The 19,077-nt window shown below is 43.9% G+C and overlaps 1 protein-coding gene across 1 annotated transcript in view; it reads left to right on the plus strand.

The window, feature by feature from the left end:
• AKT3 (AKT serine/threonine kinase 3) overlaps positions 1 to 19,077 on the plus strand; it is a 325,271-nt gene that overhangs the window by 301,260 nt on the left and 4,934 nt on the right. The window contains exon 13 of the mRNA XM_046678396.1: positions 13,469 to 13,571. Within this exon, the coding sequence (XP_046534352.1) occupies positions 13,469 to 13,571 (103 nt within the window). The remainder of the gene's footprint in view (positions 1 to 13,468; positions 13,572 to 19,077) is intronic.

Genomic DNA, 19,077 nt, shown 5'->3' on the forward strand with positions numbered 1-19,077 from the left:
GACTGCCAAAGCTTTGCTCTTGGTAAGGAAAAGAAATGATATAAAATGGTGAAGTATTCAGGGAAGGCTGATTTGAAATCTTTGGCTCTTTTTGAGTTCAATCTTATACTTACTACATTTGTACTTATTTTCCAGAGATTTCCTTCAGAAAAGAAGAGAGAACTTGCTTTTAGAGAGCGATTTAGGTACTTGGTAGGTTATTTCGGTCCGTCGGTTGATACTATTTCAGTGGCGTGGCCGCTGCTGAAATGGGTAGTATTCTCTGTGTGAGTGCAAAGGACAGAGGGCCGGAGTGAAGCCTGCCTGTGCTGAAAGGGCCGGAGGGAATCTTCCAGACCTCAGTGTACAGGCTTTCACTCCGTTCACTAAACTGGGCGCCTTTTGAAGATTCATCTCCATCTCTGTCCCAGATTCCAAACGGGAGCTCTGAGTATTTGTTATTTGTCTACATGTTTACCTTTTCAAATGCTCTTCATTCTTTTCTTCAGTTAACTTGTTTTCTTCCTGAGGTATATGCACCCTTTCAAGTGTCTGCGTCAGTGGGTGTTGGTCTGTTCGCGGTTGGGCAGCCATCACCACCGTCTAATGCCAGAACATTCATCTCGTCATTCCTTCTTGAAGATCCAGGTTTCCTTCTGGTATCATTCCCCTTTCACCTAAAGCGTTTCCGTGATTGTTTCTCGTAGTGCAGATTGGGTGACAAGGCATTTTTCTTTTATCTGCTGGTGTCTTTGCTTTGCCTTCATTCTTGAAGGACATTTGCAGGGAATATAACATTGAGCTGGTAGTTTAGTGAGCGCGTGTCCAGTTCTCGGTTCCCCGGTGAATTAGGCGTTAGTCCCACTGGCTGCTTTGGGGATGCTTGGGCGGCGCCGGCTCTGGAAGGTGGCCCCGGCGGGCCCAGGAGAAGCGGGCTCGGCGCCACGCAGTCCTCCTCCGGGCCCCCTGTGGCTTTCCCGCTGTGGGCCTCGGGGTGTGGAGGCCTGCGACCCAAGTCCCTGCGTGTGCGGCATGCGTGTCTACACCATCAGGGTCACAGATGCTGAGAAGCGGCCTGGGCTCCCGGGTCCTCTGCGCTTCGCCCGTGCCGCGTCTTCCCTGCCCGCCTCCCTGCCCTGCGGACGCCGCCTGGCACTAGACGCGAAGACGCGGCCTCGGGCGACTGGTGGCCAGTCCCGGGGGAGTGGGTTCCGATCCGGGGGAGTGGGTTCCGATCCGGGGGAGTGGGTTCTGATCCGGGGGAGTGGGTTCCGATCCGGCGCGCGCGCTGGGGCCGTTCTGCTGCTCTGCTTGGACCCTGGCGGACAGATTTTGGTTTTTTGCCTTTTGATATAATGTGTAGAGGTGAGGTTTTCCTTGTATTTATTCTACTTGGAATTCCCTGAACTTTTTGAATCTTTCACTAACTTTGGAAAATGTTTAGATTTCTTGAAATATATTTTCTGTGCTATTGTCTGTCTCTCTTTTTGTAATTCCAATTACATGTTAGACCTTTTGATATTGTCCCACAGATCTTTGAAGTTGTGTTCATTGTTTCTATTTTTTTCCTGTGCTCTTCAGATTGGTTACCGTCTGTTGATAAATCTTCAAGTTTACTGACTCGTGTAATCTTTAATCTGCTGTGAGCCCATACGGTGAATTTCTAATTGCAAATATTGTACTTTTTCATTTTAGGTTTTCCATTTGATTCACTTTTTTTTTAAGTTTCTGTTTTTCTGATTAGATTTCCTCTCTATTCCTTATGTGTTTTACTTAACATCCTTGAGCATGTTATAAACCTCATTTAAAATCGCGTCCGCTGATTCCAGCCGCAGGCGCGGTCAGCGCAGTCTCCACTGGCGTCCTTTTCCAGTGCACGGCCGTCTTCTCTTGTTGCTGTTTCTATCGAGTCATTCTGGAATATATCCTGGACTTTATGATGAGTGCTAGTGGGGCCTCTGAATTCTGTTAGATTGCAACAAAAAACACTGATTTTTTTCTCAGTAGGCAATTTGTCATGGCTGAACTCAAGCTGCAGACTGCCTCCTCTCCAGGTGGGCGGCAGTTAAAATTTCAGGCGGTTCCTTAGCCTCCGCAGCGGGCCCTGGTCTCTGTGTGCACGCCTGTTCAGGAGCCCGCTGGGGATTCGGGCAGACTTCATGTTTAGGATTTGGGGTCTCCTCTAGGTCTCTGTTTTGTGGGATTCCCCCCTCACGTTAAAGCCGCTTTGCCTACCCCACACTCAGTCCTGTGGTTCTTCATGGCAGTTAGGACGAGAGGTTTCTAATCCAAGTTTTACCCTGCGTGGTATAGAGTGGGGCCCACCTTCAGGCTAAAAGCAAAACTTAATATTTGTTCTTAATTATACATTATTGCATGCCAAATATAAATCTTTTTTTTTTTTTTCTGGTGACACAGTAATGTTTTCTATTCATGCAAAGAAGTATCCCGTAGGTTCCCATTTGTGCAACTTTCTGACGAGCTGGTGCAAGTGGAAGAGCTTGTTTGAACACTGAGTTACCAGTGAGTGTTGTGGTTAGTTCAGTACATACCAACAAGGTAAGTCAAGGCTGTTCCCTTCCCCACATGTCCCAGTTCTCAGTAACAGACTCAGATTGTGTTAGGAAATGTGTAATTTCCGTTGCCTTTTGGTGTCAGTAGGCATCGGTAGCTGAAAGACAAAGAACCTCCTATGAAGATTTTCCAGTGTTTATTCGCAAACATCTACCGTTCATCTGCTTTTATCACGTGTTAGACTGAGGGCTGGGAGTGCAGAGATAAGTAAGACCAGCTCCCTGCCTGGGTTGCTCCTGTGGAAGAGAGGAGACAGATAAAGGGGCAGAGTATTTGCATTTCTGTGTGATGAGTGGTGTGTTCGGAGGTGGTGGGAGAGTCTCGAAGGATTCCTAATCCAGGCTTCAAGAATGCAGAGCCCCTATGGAGCGTGCACTCAGGGACGGACTAAAAGGATTGGAATTTTGTTCATATTATGGTGCTTTTGGATAACTTTGACTAGGATGAAAATTTGGGGCCTCAGTTTTTTCATTTTAAAATGAGGGGATTGGATTAGATCTATAAGATTCTTCTCAGTGCAGATATTTTATAATTAAAAATGCATTGAAAAGAAGAGATACTCAAAACCCACTTCTTCGTTGTTCCTAGGGAATAGAGTACTTCAGGCCATTGAAAGTCCCGTTTAACTGGGCTTCGCAGGTAGCGTTGCTCATTTCTTCGCCTTTTACAATTCTGCTCCTTAGCTGTCCAGTGTCCACCTACAAGGGGACGCCTCGATGTACACTGACTTAGGAAAGATGCGCGTGTGTTTAGAACCTGTGCCCTCTCTCCAGTCTTGTACCCTTTTTTGGAGCCGGAGCCTTCAAAACTTAGCTCCCAACTTCTGACTCCTTCATTGAAGGCCAGTTAGTTTCCAAAGATCAATTAGCCAACACGTGCTTGGGCGTCGACCATGGACCGGGAACGCCCAGCAAACGCAGCCTCTCTCTGCCCTCAAAGTGAGCCTCACCTTTTCCTCCTCAGCTTTTAAAGTCCCTTCTCGCCTTTGTTCTCACCAAAAGTTCATCCCCAGACCCGGGCGCTCTCTCGTCCCTGGGTTTTCCTAGGGTTGGTCTGGTGTGACGATAAGAGAGTAGCTGTCATTGCAGGAAGTTGGGCAGAAGAAGACAGGTTCTTGGTCATCTTCATAGAAATATAATATGAATTTCTCTGTAAAATATTATACATGTTAGTTGGGAGCTTTATTATTATTTTCGTTTTTACTTTTGTATTTTAGGTTTAATAGACTGACGTTACTGCATGGGAGCCTACGTTATATAGTTTTGTGTTTGCTTTTGTTGTTTGTCTGTTTAGCTCTCAGGTTTTCTCCAACTTAGATGCAGCCTTTCATAACAAAACTGGCTTATAAGTTGGAAATTGCCTGTCGTACATCATTTCTCCCCAATTTACATACTCATTTAACTTTTGCTCGTGTTCTCGAACATTTCTAATCTGAAATAGAGCTTAGCGACTGCCACAGCTGCTGATGCTGAACAGCGCCTGGGAAGTCAGCTGGAGGAGGGGTAAAGGATGAACTGTTTCCGCAGGTTCTTAGTGGCAGCCTGAGGTTTCTAAGGCTTGCTGCTTGCCCAGAATCACTACCAGAGGAGCAAAGTCTTTTTACTGCTGTCCTTTGCCTTTCAGAAAGGCCCCCTGTGTTTCACCCGTGAGAGTCCATTTGCCTTTATAAGCAGCGTTTCTCCAAGTATAACTGAAATCTTCAAGAAATGTGATGTACCCGTGGATATTTGTAAATAGCATCACCTGTCCATAGACCTACAGTGAGAGGAATGAGTGCCCGCAAAGTTCTTTTTAAATGAGATGACATATCAAAAAAAAAAAAAAAAAAAGGAGTTCAAATTTCTGGGGCTTACTTTTAAAGCAGTGCAAATCATGCATAATGTGTGTTAAAAAGCCCCTCTAAATTCCAGTACCAGAAGCAGATGCGCTAATCAAACATTTAATGTTTGTTACATCTAAAATATTTCTTTTGCTGGGCTCAGTTTGTGTTGTAAGAGTTGTATGTTAGTGTGATCTATACCTTGGATCTCTTGGTGCATTATAGGATCGAGGTGAACATTATGAAGGCGAATTACTACCATGTGGTTTTGCAAAAATGAATATAGTTATTTGAGTTTCTGGTCATCTGTCAAGAAAGGTTAATTGGTTTGGTAAAACTCAGCAGATAATATAATTAAATAATGTTTTGCCATAGATCTGTTAGTTTTGTTAGAAATAAATCCTCTTTCCGTATTTCCACTTTTTCAAAACATATGTATATTGGAATACACACACACAAAGCATGAGATCAGTTTTTCAGGAGAACCAGAGATTAAATAAACCAGAATCCCTCCCTGAGCCTAGCTACTCTCTTGAGTTATTTCAAAGAGGTGGAGTTATAGCACCAGGTTATTATCTGTGGCAAATCTAAGCATCTAATAGTGTTGACAGTTTCTACTGCCAATATCCATATTCCCAGTATTTTTTATCCATGTATGCCACAACAGACTGGTGGAGATAAGAACACTAATTAAGGTGGCAATTATGGTTCCATAATCGCTTTCTGTGTCAGCTTTCCCTGAAAGTTGTAAGCCGTGCCATCTATTTCTAGGGAACGCATGCTGAAAACAGAGAAAAGAGTATAGAGGCCTTGTGGTAGCCATTGTCTTTGTTGCTGAGGAAGGTCAGGGGAGACTGGCCTTCAAAGACTGTGGTGTTCATGCAGCCCTGCTGTCACTCCAGCCGTACCAGGAGTGGTGAACACGACTCATTCCAACAAGTTTAGGAAAAGTTTTTCTCTCTTTGTTCTTGCTCTTACACTATAAAGAAACACACAAATATTTACTGTTAGGAATTTTAGATAGCAAATGGTACAGTAATTTCGGTGTGGAAAGGGTTTAGAAGACTGCAGCTCTGCTGCTGCTATATGGACGTGAGGTTGCACAGGTAAATCCAACTCTAAGAGTTTGCTTGTCGGTAAACTGAAGCAATGTCTGGAACCCAGCACCTTGATCTTCCTGTTCAGGGCATTGGGAACTACATTTTCTGAAAACAAGTTAGCTTTCAAAGAAAGATCTGTTCCAAGTTTAATGCATGTGTTGGGAAAATATGTTAAGTTTGCAGTTAATGACACTGAGATCACCCATTGAGTTGACCTATGAAAGTGGCCGAGATGCACAGCTGAGTGCGTCTGACTTGAGCAGGACTTTGGCACTCCCGTGTGAGTTAGCGTGGCACCAGTTGACGCAGGTGTTTTGAGAGATGTTTCTAGAGAGAATAAAAGAAGAAAGTAAGATGATATTGGCTTAAACTCAAAATAGAAAATTACCGTGTTAGTCTGATGGGGCTACCATGACAAAATACCACAGACTGAGTGACTCAGAAACCGAATCTTATTTTCTCACAGTTCTGGTGGCTCGGAGTCCAGCTCGAGCTGCTGGCGGGGCTGATTTCTGAGGCCGCTCTCCTTGGCTCACAGATGGCTGCCTTCGTGCCTTGTCTTCACATGGCCTTTCCTCTGCCTGCGTGCATGCCCCTGGGGTCCCTTTGTGTGTCCAAATGTCCTCCCTTTAGAAGGACACCATTCAGGTTGGATTAAGACCTGCACGAACACCTCGTTCACCTTTAAAGAGGTCATCACCTCTTTAAGTCAGTCACAAAGGGGTTAGGACTTCAACATATGAATTAGGGGGTGGGGGGCACAATTTAGTCCCTAACAATAAAATATTTAAAATTTGTTCCATTGTTGTTTAAAGTGAGTATATGTTCTGGAAATTTGTAGTGCAATCCGAGGTCCGGGCCTCCCTGGTGGTTCCTGTGGGCAATGCCTCTGTTGAGCACTGTAGAGGCTTTTCCAAGTCCTCTGCAGTGCACGTCCCCATGTACAGAGTTGGGGTTTTTGCTTCCCTGGATAGGTGTTTATGTTTCACTGTGTTGTCTTCTGCTTCTGTGTGTGAGAGGGAGTGGGGAGGAAATAATGTCCCCGAGCATGAATATCTTGACTTTGAGTAATGTCTGGAGAAGCAGTCAAAGGCAAATGCAATTTTCATGCAAAGCCTTCATATTGTACGTGCTATACTAGAAAGAGCTCGGGATCAGGAGACCTAGCTTTTCGCTGCTTCAGTTGCTATTTGTATCATCTTTAGCAAGTCATTTTACCAAGTTTAGCTTCTGTTTCCTTTTCTTTAAAATGATAGGTGAAATGCCCTCTGACATCCCATGTCAGCTTCAGATTGAATGATGTATTCATTTATTCAGCAAATATTACTGCCTGCTACTATGTGGCCAGCAGTGTTTTAGCAATTGGAGATACAGCATTAGTGCAAAACAAAGTCGCAGATGAGACAAGTATAAAACAAATAGCAAGATGTAGATTTAATCTCAACCATATAAGTAATCACATTAAATGTAAGGGATCTAAACACCACAATTAAAAGACAGAGATTGTCAGACTAGATAAAAAGCATGAACCATTTATATGCTGCCTACAGGAAGGCCACTTTAAATGTAAAATACAAGTAGATAAATATAAAAGGATAATTGACATGCCATGCTCACACTAATCAAAAGAAAACTAGAGTGGCTTTATTAATATCATATTAAGTAGATTTTAAAGCACGTTATATTACTGGAGATAAGGAGGATCATTTCATAATAATAAAGGGATCAGTTCATTAAGAGGACATAACAGTCCTAATCATTTATGCTTGAAATAATAAAACTTAAAATACAAAAAGCAAAAACAAATAGAACTGCAAGAAGAAAATAGACAAATGTACAATTATAGTTGGACAGTTCAATACCTATCTTCAAATAATTGATAGAAGAATTAGAGAAAAAATCATTAAGGTTGTAGAAAACTTAATCTAATTGACAGTTGTAACACCACCCAACAACGGAAGAACACTCGTCCTTTTCAAGATCACACAGAACATTTACCATGATGTACCATATTTGGGCAAAACGACTCTATAAATTTAAAAGGATCCAAATAATTTAAAGCATGTTTTCTTTGGACTGGCCAAATGACTAGCGGTTAAGTTCCCACGTTCCACTTCGGTGGTCCAGGGTTCGCCGGTTCAGATCCCAGGTGCGGACATGGCACCGCTTGGCAAGCCATGCTGTGGCAGGCGTCCCACATATAAAGTAGAGGAAGATGGGCATGGATGTTAGCTCAGGGCCAGTCTTCCTCAGCAAAAAGAGGAGAATTGGCAGCAGTTAGCTCAGGGCTAATCTTCCTCAAAAAAAAATGAAAGCATGTTCTCTTTGAATGAAAGAGGGTGAAATTAGAAATCAAAACAGAAAGACATATAGAAAATCCCTATGTATTTAGAAATTACATACAATTTTAAATAATCCATGGTCAAAGAAGAAATCAAAAGGAAAACTAGAATGTATTTTGAATTGAGTAAAAATGAAAACAAGACATGTTCTGCTGTGTGATAGAGCTAAAGCAGTAATTCAGGGGGATTTATAATACCAAATGACTCTATGCAAGAAGAAGAAAGCTTTAGACCTTTACGTCAGTGACCTGATCTGCCATCTTAAGAAACAGAAAAAACCCCAACAAGTTAAACCCAATGTAAACAGAAGAAAAGCAATAATAAAGATTGGGGCAGCAGTCATTGAAATAAAAAACAAAAATAATAGAGAAAATTGATGAAAGGAGAAGCTGGTTTTTTTGAGAAAATTAATAAAATTGATAAATTTCTAAGCAAACAACAGAAAAGCAAGAAGACAAGTTATTAATATCATAAATGAGAGAGGTGACTTTGCTCTTAAATTTTATGGGTATTAAATAGATGATAAGGAAAGGAAATATTACAAAAAACTTTGTTGATAAATTTTTTCTTTTGAGGAAGATCAGCCCTGAGCTAACATCTGGTGCCAATCCTCCTCTTTTTGCTGAGGAAGACTGGCCCTGAGCTAACATCCGTGCCCATCTTCCTCCACTTTATATGTGGGACGCCTACCACAGCATGGTTTGCCAAGCAGTACCATGTTCGCACCCGGGATCTGACCTGGTGAAACCTGGGCCACCGAAGCGGAACGTGCACACTTAACCGCTGTGCCACCTGGCCAGCCCCAAATTCAACAATTTTGCTGAAATGGACAGATTTCTTGAAAGACACAAATTACCAACAAGAAATAGACATCATGAATAGCCTTGTATGCATTAAAGAAATTATGTTCATAGTTAAAATCCTTCTCACAAAGATGACTCCAGACCCATATGGCTTTACCAGTGAATTCTACCAAATACTTAAATAAGGAGTAGTACCAATTCTATACAAATTCTTCCAGAAAATTGAAGATGAGGGAATATTTCCCAATTCATTCTATGAGGCCAGCTTAATCTGATACCAAAAGCAGGCAAAGATAGTACAAGAAAAGAAAACTATAGGCAGATTTCCTTAATGAAAACATATATAAAAATACTTAACATAATTTTAGGAAATCAAATCCAACACTTGATTAAAAAAACAGCACATCATTACCAAGTGGTATTTATGCCAAGAATACAAGGTTGGTGTAACGTTCAAAAATCAGTATAATTTACTGTATTAACAGACTAGGAAAGAGATACACATGAGTATCTCAGTGGATGCAGAAAAGCATTCAAGAAAATCCAACATCCATATCTGATTTAAACAAAAAGCAAACAAACAAAAATACTGTCACTAACTAGGATAGGAAACTTCTTCAACCTGATAAAGCACATCCAGGGAAAACTTATGGCCAGTACCTTGATGGAGAAAGACTGAATGGTCTCACAATGCACAAATGTTCAGTCTGTTCAGCACTGTACTGGAGGGTCTGGCCAGTGTGGGAAGACAAGAAAAAGAAAGAAAATGCATACATGTTGGAAAGGAAAAAGTAAATCTGTCTTTATTCATGGACAACATGATTACCTATGTAGAAAATCAGATAAAATCTACAAAAAAGCTGCAAGAGTTTAACCCATGGGTTGCTTGATACAAGATAAATATACAAAAGATTGCAGGATCCAAAAACAACTGTAATTTTATGCAGCAGCAACAGACAATCCAAAATGAAAATTAATAAAAATCTCATTTATTATAGCAGCAGAAATGTGAAGTACTTTTTACAAAAGATGTGAAAGACCTTTATACTGAAAACTAAAAAAAGATGGTAGAGAGACATTGAAGACAACCTAAAGCGATGGCGAGACGTGCTGTGTTCATGATTTAGAAGACTCAATATTTTTAAGATGTCAGTTCTCTCAAAATTGGTCTATAAATTCAACACAACTCTAATCAAGATCCTAGCACACTGTTTTGTACAAATTGTGAGGTTGGTTCTAAAATTCGTGTGGAATGCAAAGGACTTAGAGTAGCCAAAATAACTCTGACAATAAACAAAGTTGGAGGACCTACGCTGTCTGGCTTCAAAGCTTATGATTAAGTCACAATAATCAAGTCAGTTTGTTATGGACAGATAATGTCTTTATTTGTCCATGAAGATGGTTGAAGAGATCAATGCAACCCGATAGAGAATCTGGAAATAGACCCACATGTATATGGTTAATTGACTTTCAGTAAAGGTGCAAAGATAGTTCAGTTCAACAAATTGTACTGAAACAAATGGACATCTGTATTTTGTTAAAAAAAGAATTGCAGCGTATACAAAATTTACTGAAAATGGATCATAGTCCTAAATGTAAAGCCATCTAGAAGAAAACATAGGAGGAAATCTTCGTGGTATAGGTTATGCAAAGATTTCTTAGATAAGGCAGAAGCATGATCCGTAAAGAAAAATTGATAAATCGGACTCTGTCAAACTTAAGAATGTTCTTGAAAAGACACTGTTAAGAGAATGAAAGGAAAAGCCACAAACTGGAAGAATATTTACATATTACAAATCTGATAAGGGACATAAATACAGAGTATATAAAGAACTCTAAATATAATGACAAGAAAAAAATGGGCAAATATTTAAACAGACACTTCACCAAAGAAGAAATAAACTTGTGGAAAAGATCATTATTCATTAGGGAAATATAAATTAAAACATAGTGAAATACCACCACATATTAGAACGTCTAATATTGAAAAGACCAAACTAATGTTGGCAACACTGTGGAACAAGTAGAACTCTTATACACTGCTGGGAGTAATGTCAAATGATGCCGCTACATTAGGGAATAGTCTGGCAGGTTCTTAAGCAGTTAAATGTACATCTACCGTGTGACCCAGCCATTCCACTCCTTGGTATTTGTCAAAATAAGTCAGATCTTATGTCTGTACAAAGACTTGGACATAAAGATGCCTAACAGCTTTATTTGTCATAGCCCCAAACTGGAAGCCACTCACATGTCCATCGACGAGTGGATAAACTGTAGTACATCTGTGTGATGGAATATTCCCCAACACTAAAGTGGATGAGATATTGATACAGGCGGTGACATGGATGGATATCAAAATAATCATGCTAAATGAAAGAGACCAGAGAAAGAATACGTACTGTATGATTCCGATTACATAAAGGTCTAGACAATATGAACAAATCAATTGTGGCAGAAAGCGTGTCAGCCGCTGCCTGCAGGAGGATAGGCAAGAGGACAGGATTACACAAGGTCAAGAGAAAGCGTTTGCAAGTGATGGATGTGTTCACCATTGTGACTGGTGACCGTTTCATGTGTTTATACATGTGTCAAAACTTATCAAATTGAACACTCGTAATATGTGCAGTTTATTATGTGTCAATCATACCTCAGTAAAACTGTTTTTTAGGAGTCCTTGCCCTCGTGGAACTTATGTTGTATTGGGGAGGAGGCATGATGGTGACGACAGTACACAAATATATTTTGCACGCATGTGTGTAGGTGTGGGTATATATCAGCTGTTGGAAGGTCTTCTGAGGAAAATACAGCAGGGTGAGGATGGAGAGTGACGAGCAGAGCACCTGTTTGAGAGAGGAGGGCAGGCCAGTCTTCTGTATGTTGTGACATTTGAACGGAGACTAGCTTAAGCTGTCCTGTAATCTTTTGAACACTTTTTAAAGATCTGCTTCAGTTTTTTCAAGTTTCCAGTGACCACTCTTTCCCTCAGCTGAAAGGATGGAGCTCCCCGCTAACTTGAAGGCAGATTTAAGTTTGCCATCAGAAGAACCCAGATGGGAAGGGTGGGCAGAAGTACTCCGCAGGCCTGATAGAAGCCCGTTTGTGCTAAAAGAAGTTTTGTGGTTAATTTTTGATTGGAAGGATGAAGATCTATTTTTTGAACATTTGTAGAATGGTGAGTCAGAAGGAAAGTTACAACTAGCATCCCAGTCTCCAGTTGCCTGCCAGGCAGAGGCAGTTACCGTACCCTCAGTATCTAAAAGAACCAGGAATTCACCCGTCTCTGCACCTTTGGTGTTCTTGTGCGCGTGTGTATGATGCTGGTGAAGAGAATGCACCGTGTCTGATGGAAGATAGGGTTTCCATCAGTGCAGGGAGCAGCGTGCTTGTGCCAGTCACCCTCAAAGCAGCTCGAAAGAAGCATGGCCTGGCTCCTCGGCCGGTTCCCCCACTGGGGAGGAGCTTGTTCCTGCGGGATGAGGGTGCTGTGGGAGGAGGCCTGTTGCTCTGCAGTGACAGTTACCAGCCAATGACGGGCGCCTGCGTCTGCGTGGTCTCCAAGAGCACTTGCTCAGTGGAGACCTTAGCATAGCTGTGTCCTGGATGTCTGGAGAAAGAATGGCAGAAGAACAGAGACAAAATGCTTCGTAACGTGCTGTAAACTGAAAGACAGTCCTTTATTTTGAAAACGTGCTTTTAATTCTCCTCATCTCCTGGTTTTTTAAAACGCTGTCTAGAGAATAATTTAAAGATTTTTGCTATATTACTTAACGTAAATTTGGTGACAGTAAGAATAGGAAAATGCATTGATGTGAGGGCAAGTGTGTATTTCTTTTCTGTAAAATTTTTATAAAACATACTGATTTCTGTCATTCTGTTTCCCATTTTTCTATCCACATGGGAAGTTCCTTCTAAAAGCAGCACCGCCTGTAATGACCCGTGTGCCTCAGAGCGTGCACTCCGACTCCAGGCCCTGGGACTGAGCTTCCTGGGCAACAAGCAGCCTGCAGGCTCTGCCTTGAGGAGGGAGCCCTGAGGAGCAGGAACCCTGTCCTGGCTCCGGCTCCCTTGTGGCCGGTGGAGGTCACAGAGGTGGAGGTTCACGCCACTCGGGCTCTGTCACCTTCAGGAACCCCAGACTTGCCCCCACCCCATGTCCACTGCCGATCTGAGGCAAATGAGTCCAGTTCCGTCAATCCTAGTGCAGTTACTCTTAATCTCTTTTGAGTCGTGGTCCTCTTTGAGGAGGTGATGAGAACTCTGAATGAAACATTTACATAAAACGTCAGGGGCTGCCAAGAACCCCTGTTCCAGAACGGGGGCTGGCATTAATGCCCATCTCAAGTAAGCAAAGTTCCACTTCTTTGCCAGCTTCAGAGGCAGCACTCTCCCTGTGACCTAGAGAATAGCTGTATTATCAAGTTACGTTTTCAATAATAACCTGTTCGGCCAGGCACCAAGAAGGCAGGTCGAGGAAAGCGGGCAAGGTTGTGCTTTGCCACACGAGGAGGAGCCCACATTTTGTTGCAGTGGTCTACATCCATACGGCTTTGTATGTGCTTTTGTTACTGGGGAAAAATATGAGGACAGACTTTTCAATATCCTCTTCCCACCCTATTCTTTGGTTCTCATTTGTTCTATTTCACATAACCCCTCAAACTTTATTCAGAACAACCAGGTACCTACTATTCTGTGTTTAGACTGTTGATTGGGAAGCCAGCCACCACGTTGACCTTACGCAGTGACTCAGCATGTAATCTCTTGTGCTGTTCATTCCATTATTTGCTAATTTTATTCTAGAAATGAATCTTCCTAAACTAAAATCTGTTAACAGTCCTCTCTTTCTTCTTACAGCTTGTACCTCCATTTAAGCCTCAAGTAACATCTGAGACAGATACCAGATATTTTGATGAAGAATTTACGGCTCAGACTATTACAATAACACCACCTGAAAAATGTGAGTAAATGTAGAAGGCAATTGATAACATACTAATATAATTGAAGAAAATAGTCATTTTTTAATTGGCTATTTTTCAAGATCAAATTCCCTAGTGACTTACTCCATTCCACTTAAGAAGGTAGAGTTACCAGTGTGGAAATAGCTAAAGACAGGTAGCTGAGAGAAATGTTTTTTTGGGTGTGAAAAATTATATGTGGGAAAATTATAACCTAAGAATGATGGGCCAAATTAGAGACTAATGAGGCCTTCCTTCCTGTTCTTCAGTGGATTCTTTGACGTCCGCTGAAAAGATCCCTAAGTGGAGAACCCCCGTGTTCCCAGATGGCTCCTTCACGTGCCACCTTCAGAACTTTGCTAGTTCTGGTCTCCTGCTTACTTAATAGTTTTTAAATTCACTTTGCATTGAATCACTCTCTGTTACTTAGCTTTGTCTTAAGAATAATACCTGGGAAGACATAAGTTAGTTTGCTAGTAATTTTTTGATGATATAAATTAAATTTAATATCTGTTAAAACTATACATTCATGCACGGTTTAAAATCAGCCCACATACACTAGTGTGTGCCCCACACTTTGATAAATACCCTAAATAAGTGGACTTTACTGGAAGAAAAGGGTATCAATCATGCTTTGTAAACGTTCCCACATGCTGAGAAAGGTCTGTGTCTGTCGTCATTGGGTTAGGAGTGAGGATAATGCTGAGTTTTGGGCACACATTTGGAGAGCTAAAAGGTCCCTTCGAGTCACGTGTCTTTTGGCTCACACAACATCAGGTTAGCTTTTCCTCCTCTTCTTTTCCTGTGTATCCTTTCCTTCGTTTCTTCTCCTCTTTCTCCTTGTTCAGAGGCAGAGTAGTTGATAGTGCTGATGCATTGAGTGCCCGTGCAGGGGAAGGTTGAGGTGCGGCACTGGTCCAGCTGTGGTTGTGGTCAACTGATTACAGTATTGGAAGGCACTCAAGGGGTCATTTCGGCTGAGAGTTTAGTCCAGGGCCCATGACCTGACAACAAGGGACTGCGAACACCCTGAAATGAAAAATATAATTATGTATGCATATGTGCACTTTTCTTTCTTTAGACTTGGAAGAAGTTAAGAACCTCTTACCTTTCATTTTCTAAGGGAAGAAATTGACACCCAGGGAGACATTGAGCCTCCCCAAGTCCCGCAGTTAGCGTCAGCCATCACTAGGGGCAGGACTCAGCAGCTGGGCCAGTGCCCAGGTTAAGGTGTGAAATATCAGTGTGTTGAAGTGCTGCCCATGGTATATCACCAGTGGTGGGCGGTGGGCCTCCCTTCTGTCTGTGCGCATTGCTGGGTTCTTAGAATCTCGAAAAGTTGAAGACAGTGCTAGAAAGCCTATAGAGTTGTGGGCAAGCAGCTCAGGATTGTCTGAGCAGAAACCGTGGGCCCAGGCCTTGGCATAGTTTCCCTGGCCTGTGTGGACTGTGGTGATGCCCTTGTCTGAAATGCTGGGCACTGCCAGTGAGCTGTTGGATTGGCCCGTGAGCGCTTTCCACCAAGAGCAGCTGCTGGGCCTCGCGGTTTGCATATAACCGTAACTGTAATCAGACCACCTCGTCTCCCTGCTCCTCCCTCTGAGGACTCCCGCTGTACTCTGAATCCAAGCTCCTCACGCGGCTCACACAACCCTGTCTGGTCGGGGTCCATGCACCTCTCTGACCTCCTCCTGTTCCATCTTCCCCCACTGTCCCGTGACCCAGTCACAGCTTGAACATGCCATCTTCCCTGGGACTTGTGGATCCTGTGCTCTCTGCCTAGAGTCTCTTTTCCCAGACCTCCACATGAATGGCTCCTGTCCTTCAGATCTCAGCTGAAATGTCACTTCACCAGAGAGCTTTCTTTCCCCTCCCCGTCTAGAGAGCGGGACCCTGTCGGACCCGAAGCCCTGCCTCTTCCTTCTCTGCACTGACGCCTTGACTTGCTGATGTTCTCCTGGTTAATTTGTTTGTTTCTTTGTTCACTGTTCTCCAACTAGGATGCAGTAGCTCTGAGAAGAAGGATTTGGCTTGCCTTATTCGCTGCTAGTCCCAGCTCCCAGCCAGGTGCTAGCCTAGTAGAGATATTCAGTAAACGTGTATTAAATGAATGAATAACCAAATTATGATGCGGGCCTGCTAGTTTCCAGGGCAGAAGGAGGCCCAGCTCTTTACAGAGAGTGCTGCTGCCTGTCGGTGCCCAGAACTTTGCCCTGGGCTTGACTTCACAGTGGGCTTCGGCAAGGGAAGGTGCTGACGCATCTCTGTCGTGGTCTCAGCTTCTTTGAGACAGTTTCCTTTGTTAAATAGAACTTTTGGCATTTGTGGACTCTTTTAGGACAACTAAATATGTGATTTTGGAAGGCATAGGAAAAAAAAGATTGGGGGGCTGGCCCCGGGGCCGAGTGGTTAAGTTCACGCGCTCCGCTGCAGCGGCCCAGGGTTTCCCCGGTTTGGATCCTGGGTGCAGACACGGCACTGCTCCTCAGGCCATGCTGAGGCGGTGTCCCACATGCCACAACTAGAAGGACCCACAACTAATAATATACAACTACGTGCTGGGGGGATTTGGGGAGAAAAAAGAAGAAAAAGATTGGCAACAGTTGTTAGCTCAGGTGCCAATCTTAAAAAAAGAAAAGAAATAGGTAGGCTCTGTAAATGCAAAGCCGTGAGTACATATTTTATCTCAGAAAGTTACCAGTACAATACTAGTGTGGAAGAGGGTAGTGGGGTTGCAGAAGCCCCCGACTCAGACCCTGCTGTGTGTCGTGGCTCTGCCACTCACCAGCTCCCAAATCTGGCACGTCTCTGCCCTCCAGAAAGGGGGTGCAGGGCTGGACGGCCTCCGGGGAGCCCATCCCTCTCCCGCTGAGGGACCTGCTCTTGAGCAGAGGCACCTGGAGCTCTACAGGTTGAATAACCCTCTTTTTAATTTTATTAAAGCAGCAGATTAGCCAATCCATAGTATTCTTGGCTCTGTGATCCACTGTGTGAAGGGGAATATAGGCCCCATGCAAGAAGCACTCAGCCAAAAAGTGTGGGCGTGAACGGAGGGGCCTGAGGAAGGACTGACCACAATATGATGTCAGGAAATGTAGGACTAAAAAGACCACGGCAAAGTAGTTTTAAAATCTATTTGATAACAGATAAATTAAAAGCGTTTCAACATCCTTAGCCGTAGTTCTTTTTTCGTGATTGACTTGTATTTCAAAGCCGCAGCTGTCCAGAACCAGACTCTTCAAGATTCACCTGACCTGCCTTATTCCTGACTCCACACTCATGGCGGGTGTCAGGATGAGAATGTCATTACTGGCATTTTATTGCTCAATTTCGAGAACTTCTAAAATGAGACTGAAATGTTGGAAGGTGTTCTAAGTCACCCAGCGCAGTTTCTAGAATATAATCTGAACCTGGTGTCTCACCTTCTTCATCAAGAATATAAAATGTTGAATGTTATAATAGAATGTTTTTCCTGGCATGTCACATTTTATCACTAACAGCAACTCTGTTCTTGAAAGAATGTATGTCATTTTAGATGGAGATAGCGCTGAGTAAGCTTAGTGACTCAGCATCTTTAAAGGGTCGTAAGTTCATTTCTGGGCTGAGACAGGAAGCCCGTAACTTCCGAAGTGGCTATCAGAATCCACCTACAATTGTAGGCTTAGGGAAGTCTGGCTTCTGTGGGCATCAGAAGTGGGGTCTTGCCCTGCCCTGGTACTGTGCCCTGGACGGCCCCAAAGTGTGAGTCCAGCAGCATCATCTGTGCCTGACAGGTTAAACCCCAGTTAGGGTCAGGAGGACACTGGACTTGCCATCTTATTTCCCGATTCAGGGTCTATAGAGAGGAAAATCAGATGCAAGAGCTTGGCAGAGGGGGCTGAGGCACAGGCGGGCACCAGCAGCCTGCCCTGTGTGGCCCAGGGCCCCTGCTGGAGGGCGTGGCCTCCAGGGCTGTGAAGTGTGGCTCTGGGGTCCTTCTAGGGCACAAGGGCAGCAGTTTCAGTGTGATGGTCTCTGGATATCTCCTGGGCTCCCTGAAGAGGCAGAGACAGATGAAAGGAGAATCTGGGGAACCTTGAACTGTGGTTGCATGTCACGTCATCTTCTCTTCTTGCAGCTTTGGGTCGTGTTGCTGGTGAGAAACCACTGCAGCTCCCTGGCTGCTACAGCCCAGGGGCTCCTTCCTCAAAGCCTCAGAGGCACTGTCAGCCGGCCAGGCTGCCCACTTGCCACCTTGCTTTTGTGAAACAGAATGGAGTTATTTTTTAGAACAAATCAGCAGTTAGAAAGGCAGACTGTTCCTTTTCTATAAACAGCTGCAGTAACATGCCAGATTGTTCTCACTGGTGTTAATTAATTGAACAGATTTTGGAATGTGTCGTCTTGCATTATATCCATTAATGGTCCTCTGCCTTCCTCTTACAGAAAAAGAGGATTTCTTTGAGATCTAGTAGCTTTTACTGCCATATCAGTCATTTGTCAAATGTTCTAAGACGATTAGGCAGCTGATGCTGTTGGATCCGGGGACTCAGCTGGAGAATGTAGAGCTGCTCACCTGTTTTCTTCTCCTGGATGGGTGTTGTCCGGTGTTCTTAGCAGAGTGCATGTTCATTACCACCCTTCTTCCCTGTGAACCTCCTTTCGGAGCAGCAACATGTTTATGGACGTTGACCGGCTGTGACGGGCCCTGGCCCAGGCAGCCAGCACCCTGGCAGCCGGCAGCTCCCCTCCCTCTGCGGCCCCTGCCTGCAGGCAGCCCCTGAATCCTGCCCAGCACCCCCAGCTCGCAGCCCCTCCTGGGGCCCTGACCAAATACTTGCCACTCACTGTCTACCGGGTGTGAGAGAATGGGAGGGGGCTGGAGGGAACAAGAGAACCTGCTTTAAAGACTGTCCTGGTGTGGGCCTCACATGGTTATCTGCGAGATTTAGACTTCTTTACCTGCAGAAATGTGGCACTGAAGTGGCAGAATGAAGACTCTCTTTTAATTCTCAGCCAACAGGCAGCCTCATAGCAGTAAATATGCCTCCTCGGGAAGGGAGTCCAGCAGCCCACTGTCAGGGCCTGGTGGCCCGGGCTCCACTCCTTGCCGGCTGCCACGGGGCCTGCTGTGGCCCAGGGACCCAGGGCAGCTTCTGCCCCTCGCTGGCTGAGGCCAGACAAGCACCAGCCTTCCCACACATGCCATCCGGGGCGCTCTGCACATTCACTGCACAGAAACACTTAGAAAATAAAGCTGTTAGTGGGGAAAATGGTTTTTTTGAAATGTGATTGGCACAAGTCAGAATCTGAACATGAACATTTTAGCTGCCTTTTCTCTCGAGAGTTTTTGTACTTGGTGACTCAACAAGAGACATGCCTGCGCGGCTCCTGCCGTCTTCAGTAGAGCTGAAAATGCTGTGGAGGGTATTTGATCTAGAAGGTGAATGTGGTTTTCTTGGGAGAACCAATATTTTATAAGAAGAAAGCAGAGATTTCCCTAAATCACAGTCCTTGTGGAAGTGCTCA

Source organism: Equus quagga, chromosome 12 (genome assembly GCF_021613505.1).
Source record: "Equus quagga isolate Etosha38 chromosome 12, UCLA_HA_Equagga_1.0, whole genome shotgun sequence".
Classification (NCBI taxonomy): Eukaryota; Metazoa; Chordata; class Mammalia; order Perissodactyla; family Equidae; genus Equus; species Equus quagga.